This window comes from Peromyscus maniculatus, chromosome X (genome assembly GCF_049852395.1).
Source record: "Peromyscus maniculatus bairdii isolate BWxNUB_F1_BW_parent chromosome X, HU_Pman_BW_mat_3.1, whole genome shotgun sequence".
NCBI classification, from domain to species: domain Eukaryota; kingdom Metazoa; phylum Chordata; class Mammalia; order Rodentia; family Cricetidae; genus Peromyscus; species Peromyscus maniculatus.
In genome coordinates this window covers 26,868,744-26,885,757 of record NC_134875.1, presented here as the reverse complement: position 1 = coordinate 26,885,757, position 17,014 = coordinate 26,868,744, and the positions used below count along the sequence as shown (strand labels likewise).

At 38.9% G+C, this 17,014-nt stretch overlaps 1 protein-coding gene across 9 annotated transcripts in view; it reads right to left on the bottom strand.

Annotated features, from left to right (window-relative positions):
* Window positions 1-10,598: 10,598 nt before the first annotated feature.
* The window catches only part of Znf280c (zinc finger protein 280C), a 64,129-nt gene continuing 57,713 nt past the window's right edge, over window positions 10,599-17,014 (bottom strand). For 6 of the 9 annotated variants that reach the window (XM_076562419.1, XM_042268885.2, XM_076562417.1 and 3 more), the window contains 3 exons: window positions 12,659-12,777; window positions 12,483-12,513; window positions 10,599-11,853 (listed from right to left, as the gene is read on the bottom strand). In XM_076562419.1, coding sequence (XP_076418534.1) covers window positions 11,559-11,853; window positions 12,483-12,513; window positions 12,659-12,777 — 445 coding nt within the window. In that variant the 3' untranslated portion in view covers window positions 10,599-11,558. Of the gene's footprint in view, window positions 12,360-12,482; window positions 12,514-12,658; window positions 12,778-17,014 lie in introns of all 9 variants that reach the window. The other 3 variants (XM_076562424.1, XM_076562422.1, XM_076562423.1) reach the window with 1 other exon arrangement.

The window sequence follows — 17,014 nt, the reverse complement described above, 5'->3', positions numbered from 1 at the left end:
CATGCAGAGGGCCTAGGTTGGTCCCATACAGGCTCCCTAATTGTTGGTCCAGAGTCCATGATCTCCCATGAGCTCATGTCAGCTGTCTCGGTGGGTTCCCCCAACATGAACCCCTGGCTCATACAATCCCTCCTCCCTTTCTTCAGCAAGACTCCCGGATAGTGGCCCAGTGCTTGACTGTGGCTCTCTGCATCTTCTTCCATTAGTTACTGGATGATGAAGGCTCTATGATGACAATTAGGGTCATCACCAATCTGATTACAGTAGATGGCCAGTTCAGGCACCCTCTCCACTATTGCTAGGAGTCTTAGCTGAGTCATCCTTGTGGATTCCTGGGGGTTTCCCTAGCACCAGGTTTCTCCTTAACCCCCAAATGGCACCATCAAGACATCTCTTTTGTTACTCTCCACCTCTGTCCCTCCTCCAACCTGCTTCCACACCCAGCCCACCCAACCCATACAGCCACTTTGGAAATCAGTATGGTGACTTCTTAGAAAATTGGGAATCAATCTACCTCAAGACCTAATGATATCATTTTTGGGCACCCAAAGGATCTTCAATCCTACAAGGACACTTGCTCAACTATGTTCCTAGCAGCATTATTTGTAATAGCCAGAACCTGGAAACAACCTAGATGCCCCTCAACTGAAGAATGGATAAGGAAAATGCGGTGCATTTACACAATGGAGTATTACTCAGCTCTTAAAAAACAATGACATCATGAAATTTGCAGGCAAATGGATGGAACTAGAAAAAAATCATTCTGAGTGAGGTAATCCAGACCGAGAAAGACAACATGGTATGTACTCACTCATAAGTGGATATTAGGAGTAAAGTACAGCATAAGCAACCTACAATCCACAGCCCCAGAGAGGCTAGATAACAAAGAGGGCCCAGCGAGGGATGCATGGATTTCCCTGGAAAAGGGAAATAGAAGAGATCTCCTGGGTCAACTGGGGGTGAGGGAGGGGAAGATGGAGGGATGGGTCTTGAGCAAAGTGGTTTTCTGACTGGTACTGAATATTTCCTTAATGTTTTGTTTGCCTAAGTATCAGGAACAAATCCTGGCCCCAACTCAGGCACATAGACACCAGGAGCTAGGATAGCCTTACAAAAGGAAATGGTGGGGCTGGAGAGATGGCTCAGAAGTTAAGAGCACTGACTGCTATTCCAAAGGACCTGGGTTCAATTCCCAGCATCTACATGGCAGCTCACAGCTGTCTGTAACTCCAGTTCCAGGGGACCCTCACACAGACATACAGGCACATAGTAGCTGAGTGGAACATAGCATCTGAGCCAGAACAAGAAATGGAACTTTATGACTGCCTCTGGCTCTGTGGTTGGTACTTATTTTTTCCCCAATAATTAAGTAAGCATTATGACTTTGCATTTAATCTTGGATGACCAGAGAACGCTTTAGGCACTATCATGGTTAAGAAACCTGGTTGACTTGAGCCTCCCCACAAACTCCATATGGAAATTAACATATCCAAATAAAGGAATGACAGGCAGTGGTGCTGCACGCCTTTAATCCCAGCACTCAAGAAGCAGAGGCAGAGGCAGGCGGATCTTGGAGCTCCAGGCCAGCCTGGTCTACAGAGGGAGTTCCAGGACAGCCAGGCCTACATAAAGAAACCTTGTGTCAAAACACCAAAAAAAAAAAAAAAAAAAAAAAAAAAAAAAAAAAAAAGAAAAGAAAAGAAAAGAAATAAAACACAAAGTCAAATAAAGAGGAGCTACCTCAAATACTGCCCTGCTTATTCTTCCAGGGACCTCACTGAATGGGAGCAATATCAGACTAGATGACAAAAGTTTGTGCATGGGTTCCTTGGCAAGATCGATGAACCCAATTAATTACAAGAACTGATTGGCAAGACTTTTTAAAATTAATTTTACATGTACACTGAAATTTTCACAACATTGAATTCTGAAGAAATGATCAAAGCATGATGTATTCATACTTTTTAGATCAAGGACAATAAATCTGTAAAGAAATAACATGATTGTTATCTGGGCTAGGGGAGTAAATTCTAGGGATGTCCTTACAGAGATATATGGTGGGGGATGTAGTCACTATTGTAAGATAAAGGTTACATCAGAGTTTGTTTACTCAAGGTCACTGAAGCCTTAATGATCAGCCTCTTGTGAGCAAGGCCATTTCCCAGCTTTGGTATTTGAAGGCCATCCCCCCTGAAAGAATCATTATGACTTGCTGCATGTCGAAAATGCAGGCCAAATGGTCCTTCCCAAAGTTACATATCCTTAAGTGATTTCAGCTTGAAATAATCAACTGACCAGTCTGGCTTATTTGGACCTGGTACTTCTTTAGGATTAATTCTAGTTTTCACTCTCTGTGTTTCCCACCAAATTAATGACAGCTCTTAGATTTTTATTTTTTATTTTTTGGCTCTGTGGCTCAGGCTGTCCAGGAACTCAATATGTAACAGCTCAGGCTGAAACTCAATTCTCTTGCCTCAGTCTCTTGGGTGCTGGGATGACAGGCATGCACTACCACATCTAAGCACTACATGATGGTCTTAGCATGGGCTGTCATGCTTAATCCTCACAATAACCTCTGAAGCACATAATGAGCCAACTATTTTGCCTAGGGCTACATGGCTGCCAAGTGTTGGAATAGGGTAGAACCCTGCTCAGTTTAACTGCACAGCCTGAAGCACAATGCATACTTCTCTTACCCCACTACATCTCAAATCTGAGAGGAGGAAATGCTCTTGGCCTGAGGTTAGTGATCCCATAACTGTGTCATTTAGGATCAGCAAAATAGATGAGGATTGATAGAGGATGCCAGCTTGGGTTGGTTAAATCATCCTTAGAACAGGCTTTGTCTTAGAACCTGGGAGTCCATAGGCACATGAGGATCAAAATATCCCAGGAGACAAGAGAATGGCAAGGGATGGGAAGTCTAGGAAGTAGCTGTTTCGAACTATGGAGCTTTTAAAGAAGAGGTATTTTACAGACACTTCTTGCACCATTTGGGAAATGGGAAGATATGACCTGTAAGATTCTTTCCAGTTCACTATTCTCATGAAAAATAAAAATATTAGGATTGTGCAATACTTTTTATGGACATAAGCATGTTAAGCTAACTATGAAGATAATGAAGATTTAGGCCACTAGATAAGAATTGCATGCTTGTTTACAGATCAGAAGTCAGCTTTAAATAGTGCAAAATTTCCAGACAGGGTTTCTCTGTATAGCTTTGCGCCTTTCCTGGAACACACTTGGTAGCCCAGGCTGGCCTCGAACTCACAGAGATCCGCCTGGCTCTGCCTCCCAAGTGCTGAGATTAAAGGCGTGCACCACTACCGCCCGGCGCAAAATTTCTGATAAAGAAAATGCTTCAGGGACAAGGTGTAGTTGGTTTTTTTTCTCTTTGGGGGCCCGGCACCCAGTTCCCAAATAAATACACAGAATTTATTCTTACTTATGAATGCCTGGATTTTGCTTGGCTTGTTTCTTGCCAGCTTTTTAAACTTAAATTATCCTCTTTCTATGTTTTTCCTCTGGGCTTTTTACTTTTCATTATTCTTTCCTTTTTACTCCACGACTGGCCGTGTGCCAGGCCCTTGGCGTTCTCTCCTCCTTTTCTTGCTTTTCACTCATCTTCTTTGCTCGCTTCCCTAGATTTCTCCTCCTATTTATTCTCTCTGCCTGGCAACCCCACCTATCTCTCTCCTGCCTAGCTATTGGCCATTCAGCTCTTTATTAGACCAATCAGGTGTTTTAGGCAGGCAATGTAACACAGCTTTACAGAGTTAAACAAATGCAACATAAAAGAATGCAACACATCTTTGCATCATTAAACAAATATTCCACAGCATAAATGAATGTAACACATCTTATTAATATTCCACAACAGGTAAGGATATAGTTCAGTTTGGCAGAGTGCTTACTTAGCCTTGGGTTCAATTCCTATTACCAGGCACATGCCTGTTATCTCCACACTCAGGAGGTGGAGGCAGTAGAATCTGAAGTTCAAGACCATCCTTCACCAGGCATGGTGGCTCAGGCCTTTAATCCCAGCATTCAGGAGGCAGAGTCTCTGTGAGTTCAAGGCCAGCCTGGTCTACATAGTGAGTCCCAGGACAGCCAAAGGTATGTAGAGACTGTCTCAAATAACAAACAAAAACATTGTCTGCTAGTAGCAAGTTCGAGGTCAACCTGAGGGCTATGTGAGAATATGCTCCAGCTTGGGGTACAGCTCAGTGGTAGAGTATTGCCTAGCATGCATGAAGCCCTAAGTTTCATCTCCAGCACCTCCACAAAAAAAAATCAACCAATCCCCCAAAACTCATCTCCATGTCTTCCCCCAAAAAAAACTCCCCCCACCAAAAAACCTTTATTAGTAAAAAGAAAATGCTCTGAATTTCCTAAAACGAGGCACGGAATGGTACTTCTACCATGCAATGTAAGTACTTCCCGATAACGATGTTATCTTCCAGAATGTTACCCTAGTATATATAAATATATATACTATGTGAAATATATATATATAGTGTTGGAAATCATTTGTTCAGGAATTTTGGAAGGTTCAAAGAAGATAACTTATGTGAAATGTACATTTTGGATATACATATTTTACATATATATATATATGTATATATTTATGGTTGTTATTTAGAGACAGGGCCTCTCAATAAATCCTTGACTGGCCTGGAGCTTTCTGTGTATACTAGGCTGGCCTCAAACTCATAGAGATCTATCTGCTTCCTGAATGCTGGGATTAAAGGATATACTCACACTTTCAGAAACCCTGAATTCTTTTGATTGAAATGAATGAAAATGGAAGGTCACACAATCTTTCCCCATTTAGCTTAAAAACTAATTCTGTGTTGAATTTATATTTCTTTTATTCAGAGGCACTTGCAGGTTACTAAGAGATCTAAGTCAACTTTAAAAATTATTTCAAATTGTCTTTAGGGCATTTGATCCAATCAATGACAGACAACTGGTTAAATATCCTACTCATTTGCTAACAATTATTTTGTTTGGAGGCTCTGAAGATTTGCTAAATAGTAATATCTCATTCCAGGGCAAGTGAGATGGCTCAGCCAGCAAAGCCCATCACCAAATCCGAGTTTGATCCCCAGAATCCACACAGTAGATCAGACTTCCAAAAGTATCTTTTGACTTCCACTTATGAGCTATGGCATGTACATACCTGTGGTTGATATATTGTGCACCCCAATAAACTTATCTGGGGTCAGAGAACAGAACAGCCACAATATTAAACATAGAGGTTAGGCAGTGGTAGCACACACCTTTAATCCTAGAATTCCAGAGGCAGAGATCCATCTGGATCTCTGTGAGTTCAAAGCCACACTGGAAACAGCCAGGCATGGTGACTCACACCTTTAATCCCAGGAACTGATGGCAGAAAGCAGAAAGGTATATAAGGCGTGAAAACCAGGAACTAGAGCTGGTTAAGCTTTTAGGCTTTTGAGCAGCAGTTCGGTTGAGATTCATTCTGGATGAGGACTCAGAGGCTTCCAGTCTGAGGAACAGGATCAGCTGAGGAATTGGTGAAGTGAGGTGGCTGTGGCTTGTTCTGCTTCTCTGATCTTCCAGCGTTCACCCCAATACCTGGGTCCAGGTTTGATTTTATTAAGACCTTTTAAGATTCGTGCACACACCCATACACATACACACATAATAAATGATTAAATAAATAAATGTAATAAAATTAAACAAAAACTCTTTCCTACTAGAATAGCATCTAATCAGGTAGATTATGATGGAATCTGGGCGCTTGGCTGTGGACCTCTGCATCTTCACAGGCTCAGAGCTTCCACAGGAATCTTTTTCTGCCTGTTTTTTTTTATTTTTCATAGTATTTTTTCATGACTGGGATTCTTCCCCAGGAGTTTGATGTCAGAGTCCCAAGAACACAGCTCCTCTGTCTTGTTGCTTTTCTTATCCTAAGTTTTATTTTCTTACACGATATTCCTATATTCTACCTTATATTTTTCCTTCTTACCCTAAGTTTTTTCTACACTATATTCCTACATTCTACCTTATATTATTTCCTTATTTTTTAGATAGAAATTAAAAGAGAAAAAGAAAGAAACCTAGATAGAAATATTTGCTGCACCTCACTTTTTTCTTTATTTCTTTTTTTTTTTTTTCAAGACAGGGTTTCTCTGTGTAGCTTTGCACCTTCCCTGGAACTCACTCTGTAGCCCAGGCTGGCCTGGAATTCACAGAGATCTGCCTGGCTCTGCCTCCCAATTGCTGGGATTAAAGGCGTGCGCCGCCGCCTGGCCGCACCTCACTTTTCAATTTCGGTATTCAGCTGCCTTACTTTTCACTCCCAAGGATAAAACACCGTCGCCTTTATTTTTAATTCCTTATCAGGCATGCCCTCTTTCACTCACAATGCCCCCTCTCTAATTTTGCCAAGTCCCCTGTCCCCTGTTCAGGCCCCATTTGTGGAAGCCCAGCTGGGAGACTGGCTCCCACATTTTACGACAGGGTACTCTTGAGAGGGATAAGAGGTATTAGATAGAAGGATGGAAGGGAGAGAAACAGATAGAAACACAGGATAGCCTTGGGAGGGCCTGGATCATATCCACTGGCTCCTTCTGTCTCTTCTAAAGGGCTATTTATTGGAATGCCAAGGGGTGAAGCAAAAGACCTCCCCCTAGTTCAGCCAAGTGTAGACCCTTCCAATCACCTTGTAACAACACACGTGGTTACACAATCCTCTGATGCAGCCCTGCTGGGTAAAGAAAGCTCAGATCTCACTAGGAAACCTTTGTGGGCCTCCACATACCAGATCTCCTTACAGATGGCTGTGAGTCACCATGTGGTTGCTGGAAATTGAACTCAGGACCTCTGGAAGAGCAGACAGTGCTCTTAACCTCTGAGCCCTCTCTCCAGCCTGACCCCTAGAATGCTGATTTCAAGACTGCTCTCTAAACACACCATCATATATAACAGTGTGATCGCTAGAGTAGGAGAGAAACACAACAGCCCCCCTAAGTTTGCTCAGGAAACTCTTCAAGGTGGTCAAATACAAAAGAGTAAGAGCAAGGCTACAGAAAGGCATCGAGGTCCGAGAACTAAGGTATTATGATGAGACCAAGAACATGGTGTAGTTAGGAATAAGTTCCATGCAATTTAAGGAAAACTAAACCCAAACTCTTTATAAAAAAGACATTCTGCCTGGGCTGGAGAGTAGGTTCAGCGGTAAAGTGCACTTGCTTCTCTTTCTTAGGACCCAGGTTCTTCAATTCCCAGCACCCACAGTGTGTGACTTACAATACCTATATCTCCAGTTCCAGGGGTGATGACACTCCAAGGGCACCTGAATACACATGGTGCACAGACATGCATGCAGGCAAAATACCTATACACAGAAAAAAAGTAATGGTTTATTCTAGGCTCCACATGAGAAAACATGGTCTTTCTCTTTTCTATCTCATCATCATCCTGTCTTGTTCCCCATCCCATGGTCCCTCTCCTTTACACACAAAGACCACCACCACCACTAGTTACTTTCCAGGTATGAAAGAAAATGTGATAATTGTCTGAATCTGACTGACTCAACACAATAAGATCTAGTCCCACCTATTTTCCTGCAAATGACACAATTACCATCATGATGGCTGACAAAAACGCCATTGTACATATATGCTATCTTTTCTTTATTTATTCACTTTTTCCTCATTTTTCCTATTTTTTTGAGGAACCTCATTGAGTTCCATAGTGTTTTCATGAGTTTACATTCCTACCAGAGGTATGTAAGTGTTCTTTCCCCACAACCTTATGATGATGGTCATTCATAGACTGTGGCAAGATGTAATCTCAATACAGTTTAAATGTGCATTTTCCTGATGGTTAAGGGTGTTGAATATACTTTTTTTGTATTTATCAGCCATTTGTATATCTTTGAAGGAAAAGATACATTATTTATTTTGTGTGTATGCATGCCAGGGCACATGTAGAGGTCAGAAAACAACTTGTAGGAGCCAGATCCCTCTTTCCACAATGTGAGTCCCAAGGGTCAAACTCAGGTTATCAGGCTTGGTGGCAAGACCTTTACTCACTGAGCAATCCTAACAGCCGTATTCTTTAAAATTGAGATGAATTTTTACTTTGTTTTTTTCCCCTTGTCTGTGCACCACATGCATGTAGTGCCCATGGAGGCCAGTAGAGGGCATCAGATCAGTTGTAGATGGTTATAGCAGCCCTTGGGTACCAGAAATTGAACCTCAGTCCTCTGAAAGGGCAGCCAGCTTTCTTAACTGCTGAACCATCCCTCCATTTCTTTTGAAGAATGTCTTTTGATTTATTGACTGGGTTATTTGTTCAGTGTTTGTATTTCTTTTGTTTGGTGGTTTTTATAGTTTTACTGGCATATATTAACTACATGTAACAACGTATTTCTTGACAGATTTTATATACTAATTCCATGTTAGATATATAGTTGGCAAAGATGTCTGTCCCCATTCTCTAGGCTGTCATTTCACTTTGACTGCTTCCTTTGCTGCTCCAAAGAAGCTTTTTAATTTCAAGCTATCCTTTTTTTATCGATTCTTACAACCATTTATTGAGCTGTTAGTTATTTTCAGAAAGTCTTTGTTTAGTCCTTTATTTTGAAGTATTTAGGACTTATTTATTTTCTATTGTCTGTCCCCCACTATTGAAATACACATTTCTCAAGGGCAGTGATTTCAGTAACTGAAACACCTAGAACAGTGGCAGTTAGTAAGTTCTCAACAAATGTTTGCTGAACAAACCAATGAGCTCCAACTATGTGTTGTCAAAATGGAGGGCAAGGAAATAAGTCTTATAGTTTAGTGATTATTATTATTATTATTTTTGATTTTTTGAGACAGGGTTTCTCTGTGTAGTTCTGGTTGTCCCAGAACCCACTCTGTAGACCAGGCTGGCTTTAAACTCACAGAGATCCACCTGCGTCTGCCGCCTGAGTGCTGGGATTAAAGGTGTGTGCCACCACTACTCAGCTAGTGATTATTTTTCTAGTAAGGTAATGAAGTAAAAGTAAACAACTATATTCTTTCATTCAATTGGGGAAAAAGCCACTATGCAGTATCATGTGATAGCTATATGGAATTGAAAAGACTTAGAAGAGCCTGAAGGAAAAGAGGGTATGTCAAGCTAAAACTCTTTACTACCAACTCAAACTTATATAAGCAAGCTTAGTACTGATTGCCTGAAATGTTTTATTTAAAGAAAGGTATGAGTTTAAAACTTAAAAATTGGGTTTTCATTAATACTGCTAAAACAAAATGTTTTAAAAATTGAGTGGAAATGTAGTAACTAACAATAAAATTCCTTGAGTCAGGTACAGAAATAAAAGTCTAGAGCATCACCAAAGTCACTACTTTAAAAGGAAGTCAATATCAAAGATTTTGAAATACACTGGTAGCAGGTATCAGTATGAAAAATTAACTCAATGAATACAACTCTTTTTTTTTCTCTCCAAGACAGGGTTTCTCAGTGTAGCTTTGCACCTTTCCTGGAACTTGCTTTGTAGACCAGGCTGGCCTCGAACTCACAGAGATCCGACTGCCTCTGCCTCCCGAGTGCTGGGATTAAAGGCGTGCGCCACCACTGCCTGGCCTCAACTCTTTTTTAAAAATAATTTATTTAATTTTATTTTATGTGCATTGGTATGAAGGTGTCAGATCCCCTGGAACTGGACAGATAGTTGTGAGTTGCCATATGGTTGCTGGGAATTGAACCAGGGTCCTCTGGAAGAGCATCCAGTGGTCTTAACTGCTGAGCCATCTCTCCAGCCCCTGAAATCAACTCTTGATTATGATTGCAAAGGATATACTACATAACAAGTGACCACTTGAATTAGCTTTTAGTATGTTTCAAAGACACTCATATAGATCTGACTTTAAATTAAATCAAATCAAAACAAACAACAAAAAAGCAACTAACAAACCAAAACCCTCATGACTGAATTGGGACTTCAGACCCTGCTTCCTTTCACCATAATTAAGAAAACAAGTCTTTTGCTAGCTTTAAAAAATTTTTTTTAGTGCAGGTTTGGTGGTGCATGCCTTTAATTTCAGCAATCAGGAGGCCAAGGCAGATGGAACCCTGTGAGTTTAAGGTCAGCCTGATCTACACAGCAGGTTCCAGGACAGCCAAGGCTATACAGAAAGACCCTGTATCAAAATTTACAACAAATTTTATTTTATGTGTATGGGTGTTTTGCCTGCATGTACATCTGTGCACCACATGTATGCCTGCTGTGTGCGGAAGCCAGAATGGGACATAAGATTCCTTGGCACGGAAATTGCAGATGGTTGTGAGCTACCATATGGGTGCTTGGAATTGAATCTGAGTCTTCTGGAAGCAGTCAGGGTTCTTACCAGCTGAGCCATCTCTTCAGCCCATCTTTTGCTAGCTTGTAAAATAGTTCAAATTAGTTAGCTTTTAAGTGAGCTTAAAGAAACAGTGCAAGATGTATTCTGTAAAGATCTCAGTCTATAGGCAAAGCAGGTAGGCTTCCGTGTGAAAGGGAAAACAATTCTTCTTGTTATATGATACAATCTATAGGCTTTTATATCAACTTATTATAAAATAATTCTCAAGAGTGTTTAACAATACAAATTTTATTAAAAAAATAAGCAACATCAAAACTGTTCAGAAAAATCTATATTTGATGTAACCAAAATAAACAAACACCAAAATAAAAAAATATACATCTTTCTCTATATATATGTGGGCAAGAAACAAGTGCATTTTTTGGTCCCAATATTTTTGAATATATTATCTTTATCTAAAGGAATTACATTAATGGCTAAGGAGACAACTACTAAGTGAATAGCAATGTAACTTCAAATGTGTTTTAAAATTTGTAAGGGGAGTGTTTGCTCTTGTCTTAGAATTCCTTACCCCTAAGATGTACTGAGAGTCTCAAGATAGACAGAGCATATATTCATGTCTAATGACCTGAACAAGTACCACAATGCCTTTAAATCCAGCACCTAGGAGGCCAAGGCAGGTGGAAATCTGTGAGTTCAAGGTTAGCCTGGTCTATATAGTAGAGACCGTGTCTCAAAAAACCAAAACCAAAAGAAAAGAAAAAAAGAAAGAAACTACCAACAGGTAGCTGCATGAAATCTGAAGAAAATACTAAAGAAATTTCTTGGCATTTTTAACAAACACAAAACAAAAGATTTAATCAGAAATCACAAAAGTTGACATACAAAGTAGACATCAATAAATTTGGTGAATGACAAAAATCAATCTATCAAACTTTAATTTTCTAAAAATTAGGAATTTAAATGCTAGCACTGCTGAGAACTCGTGAAATACTGGCTAAAACTTTAAAGGACAACCAACATAAATAACTTACTTTTGAGCTAGAACTTCACAAAGTTTGCTTTCCCAAGAAAATCAAAGTCATCTCCACTCCCTACACAATCAGGCTTTTCATATACCTCAGACTGCATTCATGCTAGAGGAAGATTAAAAGGGTACAGCCAGAATGATTAAACTTGAACTTGGATGTTGAAGCACTTACTTGATGGAGTTTCATGGTTATAATCAATTCATAAGCCTAAACTTAAGAACCAAAGCTCCCAGAGAGAAGTTGTGCTCAATTTGTTGGCCCTTGAAGTCACTGATGGCCAAATCAACATCAGCCTTATGTAAGGCCAGTCAGGTAGGAAAGGACTGTGCCTAAGAACTGATAAATTCCCAAGACCACAAATTGAAACAGGTCTCACAGTCAAACAATTCACATTCCTTGGAAAGAGAGAACAGGCATCAGTTGTGTCCATCGAAGGGGGACACTGTCCAGGAGTACACTGGACATTTTTTGAAATTTCTGTGTTGCATCTGGATCTGAAAAATACGAAAAATAGAACAATGACAGACAAAGAATGAAGGAAAAAGCAGCTAACTGACCAGCAAGACTTATAAGAAATTAAGAAGCAGACAAAACACACAAAAAGAAATAGGAAGAGCTACACTGTTTCATATGTAATATTCTGAAGGTAAGTACAGCAGAGAAAAACACAACTTATGTGAAGCAAAGCAAGAAAAGACTATAGCAAAAGTTCTTTTTTCAGAGTCAACTGGAGAAGAAAAGTACATGTTAAGATATGTTAACCTGACACAAAGATAAGGTGGAATAAGAATCTCCTGCCATCTGAAAGCTGAAAAGAGCTGAGTAATGAGAGCTAGTGTTGTGGATTTTAACTGCCTTCATGAAACATTTCAGAACTTTGAACTTAGGAAACTGGATTTGTGAAAGCAAACACTGCAGAACTTTGAACTTAGGAAATTCCAACTTGTCTTGCACCAGGTTGCACGAGCTCCATAGAGCAGGAATCTATTTCAACAAGCCGCTTTAAAACAAAAACAAAAACAAAATACTTTAATATTTTTCATTTCTATTAACGATACATTTAAAAATTGCAACAGTACTAAAATCTATCAAAGTAAATTGTGCTGAATGAAAATAAACTTACTCAGAAGTGGATTCAGAAGTTCTTTCAGTAACTGAAATCAGAGAAGGCTTTATGTTTATAAATGTAACACACGAAGACTGAGTATCAGTTTAATTTGTAAGAGCTCACACTGTAATCGATTCAAATTACTGGCTCATGCACATCATAAATTCATAATAATAGACACATGTACATACCATTTTCTATTACAACTTGGCAACTATGAGTTTTACGTTGATTTAAGTGTTTAGCCATACGATCTAAGCCAGAAGTATCAGCTAGGAAGTCACATTTAAGGCACACTAGAGTGATGCCCCTATGAAAAGAGAGAAGAGTCGTAAGACAGAAGATCATGTGGCAATCCACACATAAATTCAGTAATTGTTGTTTCATGTAACAACTCTTGATTTTTATTTTATGTGCTATCACTGTCATTTCCCAATTTGTTATAAATATATCTAATAAGTTGTAGACAGTATTTGCCTTCCATGTGCAAAGCTCTAGATTTGATCACTTGACCATGAAAACAAAAAGATTCTCAAGAAATTGGCCTACCCATAGCTAAATTATGCGATCATTTAGTGCTTTATAAGTTGTATACTCTCAATCTGTTGCTAAAAGATGGGCATCTAGAGACCCAAAGCAGTCTTGGATCCTCTAGCAACTTGTATAACTTGTATAAGTCACAGTGATTCCATGCCTTGGCTTATCTGCCAAGCAAGAACATAACATTCATTCAAAATCCATTCTGGCTGAAGATCTTGTTTGTTTCTTCATATTATTACAGATGCATATACACCTGAACAAAACACAGCACAATTTTTCACAAATAGTTGAGCAAAAGATCTCTAAATAAGAAATATAGTCAAGAGGTCTGAAAAAGATTTCAAAATCATTAGCCAAAGAAATATAAATGAAAATCACAATGAGATATCATTTCACTCAAGTCTGAATGGTTTATATCAATATACAAAACATAACACATGCTGGTGAAAATAATGGAGAAAAATCTCTTACACAATGTTGTTAGAAGTGTACATTTGTAATATTATGGAAAACAGAACGGAGTCTCTTTAACAAACTAAAAATAAGCCCTAGGATGTTCTCTATACATCAAATTACTAGGCATTTTGGATACAACAGCAAACAAAACAGTACAGTATATAGAAGCATATAATCTAGTGTATTTAAGTCCAAATAAAGTTAGAAGAGATGTGAAGGCCTTAAATTTAGCCATTTAATATAATTATTACTTTATCAATAAAGCACATACATACTTGATATTTTACTTGTGTTTTGTTTGCTTTGAGACAGGGTTTCACTATTAGCCCAGTCAGGTCTTGAACTCAGGATGCTCCTACCTCCCTTCCCCAGTTCTAGAATTATAGGTGTGAGCCACCACAACCGGCTTTATCATATGAAACACCTTACCTTTATAGGTCTAAAACCCAGTAGTATACCTTATGCTGATTTTTTTCTCTGCAGCTCTGGTCTTACCATCCTGTTTTATATTTAAGACTAAGTGTTATACACATAAAAAAGTGTCCTTGAACAATCAAAATCATGTTTTCCTCCCCGAAACAACCCTTTATTCCTGGTTTCTCTTATGCTGCCATTTCCTTGCTTCTGAGGTTCAAATAAAAACAATATTTCAAATATCTAATAACAATTTCAAATATCATTTACACTGTACTAAACTGGAGGTTTTAGACCTATCTCTTCTAAACAAATGACCTAAACACCCCTAAAACTTAGGTGCTATAATGACCACTTTTCTAAAGAGTCACGTTTAGTAACTTATCTAAGGCTAGCCCCATGTTTGAAACTTAGCCCTTTGATTCCACAACCCATTTTCTGTTCTTTTTTTAAAAAAATAGCCCATAAGCTTTATTGTAAGATTTTAATTTAATTATATATTTTTTTTTTCTGAGACAGGGTTTCTCTGTGTAGCTTTGGAGCCTGTCCTGGAACTCGCTCCATAGACCAGGCTGGCCTTGAACTCACAGAGATCCGTGTGCCTCTGCCTCCTGAGTTGCTAGGATTAAAGGCATGCACCACCACTGCCCCACTGGGCTTCTTTTAAAAAAAATACAATTTATTTTTATTTTATGTTCATTGGTGTTTTGCCTTTATGTATGTCTGTAGGAGGGTGTTGGATCCCCTGGGATTGGAGTTACAATTTTGAGCTGCCATGTGGGTGATGAACATTGAACCTGGGTCCTCTGGCAGAGTGGTCAGTGCTCTTAACCGCTGAGCCATCTCACTAGGCCCCCTGTTCTTTCTTTTGGGATTTTTTAAAAAAGATTTATTTTATTTTCAGTGTATGAGTGTTTTGATTACATGTATGTATGCATACCCCATGCATGTCTGGTGCCCATTGAAGTTGGAACATTAGATTCCACTGAAACTAGAATTATGTATGGTTGTAAGCCACCATGTGTAGGTGCTGGGAACTGAACCTAGATTCTCTGTAAGAGCAACAAGTGCTTTTAACCACTTTACCATCTCTCTAGTCCCAGCCCAATCAATAACTAAATAACAGCCTTAACTACTGTGTGGTTTGTGCAGCTACAACTCACCACATATACTCTTCCAAACTGATTTTCTTTCCATGTTCTTGATTCTACTCAAAGCATCTGTTTTGACTTTTTCAATGTCTTTCAAAGTAAAATTAATTCTTAATTCCTTAGAACCATTTTTTGGATTAAAAAAAAATGTGTCTCAAAGCTCAAAATGATTTCACCATATTTTGATCTAATCATGAAATTTGTGCTCCACTCAAACTTTATTAGTAGTTATTCAATGTGACTCAGAAGTCCATGTCAACTTTCTTCTTTTTGTTTCTGCATGCCAATTCATGCTTCTTCATGCATCTTTTAAGTAGAAACCTCTATTTCCTTTGAAATAAGTAACTCACTGTATTTATGACAAATTTCCTGATATCACTGTATTTATTTATGTTCATTTGTTTATATCCTCCCAATAAATTGTACGTTGTTTTGAGACAGGGCCTCACTATGTAGCTCTGGCTGTCCTGGGACTCTCTATATAGACCAGGCTGGCCTTGAATCCACAGAGATGCACCTGCCTTTGCCTCCTGAGTGCTGGGACAAAAGGCATGTTTCCACCATACCCAGCTTAAATTGTACATTCTCGAAAGTTGGTAGCAAGTCTTCTTCATCATTGATCTGAACATGACTTGGTACTTTGTATTACACATGATAGATGAACAATAAATAGGTAAAGAATAAACAATTCAACATAAAATAATATTTAAAAATCCATTTCCTATTACTTACAAATATTCCCAGTAAATGTACTATCTAATATACTTTTCTTTTGTAATTCATTGAATCAGTCATGTTTTAAAAATAACATTTATCTGAGCCGGGCGTGGTGGCGCATGCCTTTAATCCCAGCACTTGGGAGGCAGAGGCAGGCAGATCTCTGTGAGTTCGAGGCCAGCCTGGGCTACCAAGTGAGCTCCAGGAAAGGCACAAAGCTACACAGAGAAACCCTGTCTCAAAGCAACAACAACAAAAAAAACATTTATCTACTATTATTATTAGTTGTTGTTACTTTGAGACAGGTAACAGGCTGGCTTGGAACTTGCTATGTAGATCAGGCTGGCCTTGAGCTCACTATCCTTCTGTTTTAGATTCCCTAGTGCTGGGGTCATAGGCATGCTTCCCTAAGTGCTACAACTATATATATACTTTAAGATTGTATTGAATTATGTGCATGGGAGGAGTATATGCACACATATATGCATTGCCTGAAGAGGCCAGAAGATCCCTGGATCCCCTGGAGCTGGAGTCACAGGGTTTTGATATGATATGCCTGATAAGGGTGCTGGGGATTAAACTCTCATTATCTGCAAGAGCAGCAAGTACTCTTAACCCATAACCCACCTCTCCAAGTCTGATGTATTTTTAAAAAATGGCATCAAACTTTCTTTCTTTTATGAGCTAATGACCTAATATCACAGATATATATTTTTTAGTACATATTCTAACTTAACTAAGTGTCTATTATATGCCAGGCACAATTTAGTGTCTGAAAACATGAGTGGGATAATAACAATAAAAAAAAAGAAAATGGAGTAAAAATCCATCAGAAGAATTTAAAAAAATCCCACAATACTTAATTGATTCTGAGCAAAATGTGTGATATAACAAAAACCAATGCCTTTAGAAATAGTGACCGAACAGTTTTTCTGTATAGTAAGAAGTTGTATACTTTTGTTCATAGAGAGTAAAAGTGACAGGCTGGAGGGATGGCTCAGTTATGAGCACTGGCTGCTCTCCCAGAGGAACCAAGTTTGAGTCTCAGAATGCACATGGTGGTTCACAGCCATCTGAATCTCCTGTCTCAGGCATCCAATGCTCTCTTCTGGCTTCCGTGGATACCAGGCATGCATGTGGTACACAGACACAGGTACAAGCAAGACACCCACACACACATAATAAATTAAAGGACATTTAAAAAGAATAAAGCTGACATTTATAAACACTGTATATTAATTTCAAGTATGTTAGTATTTTAATAAACTT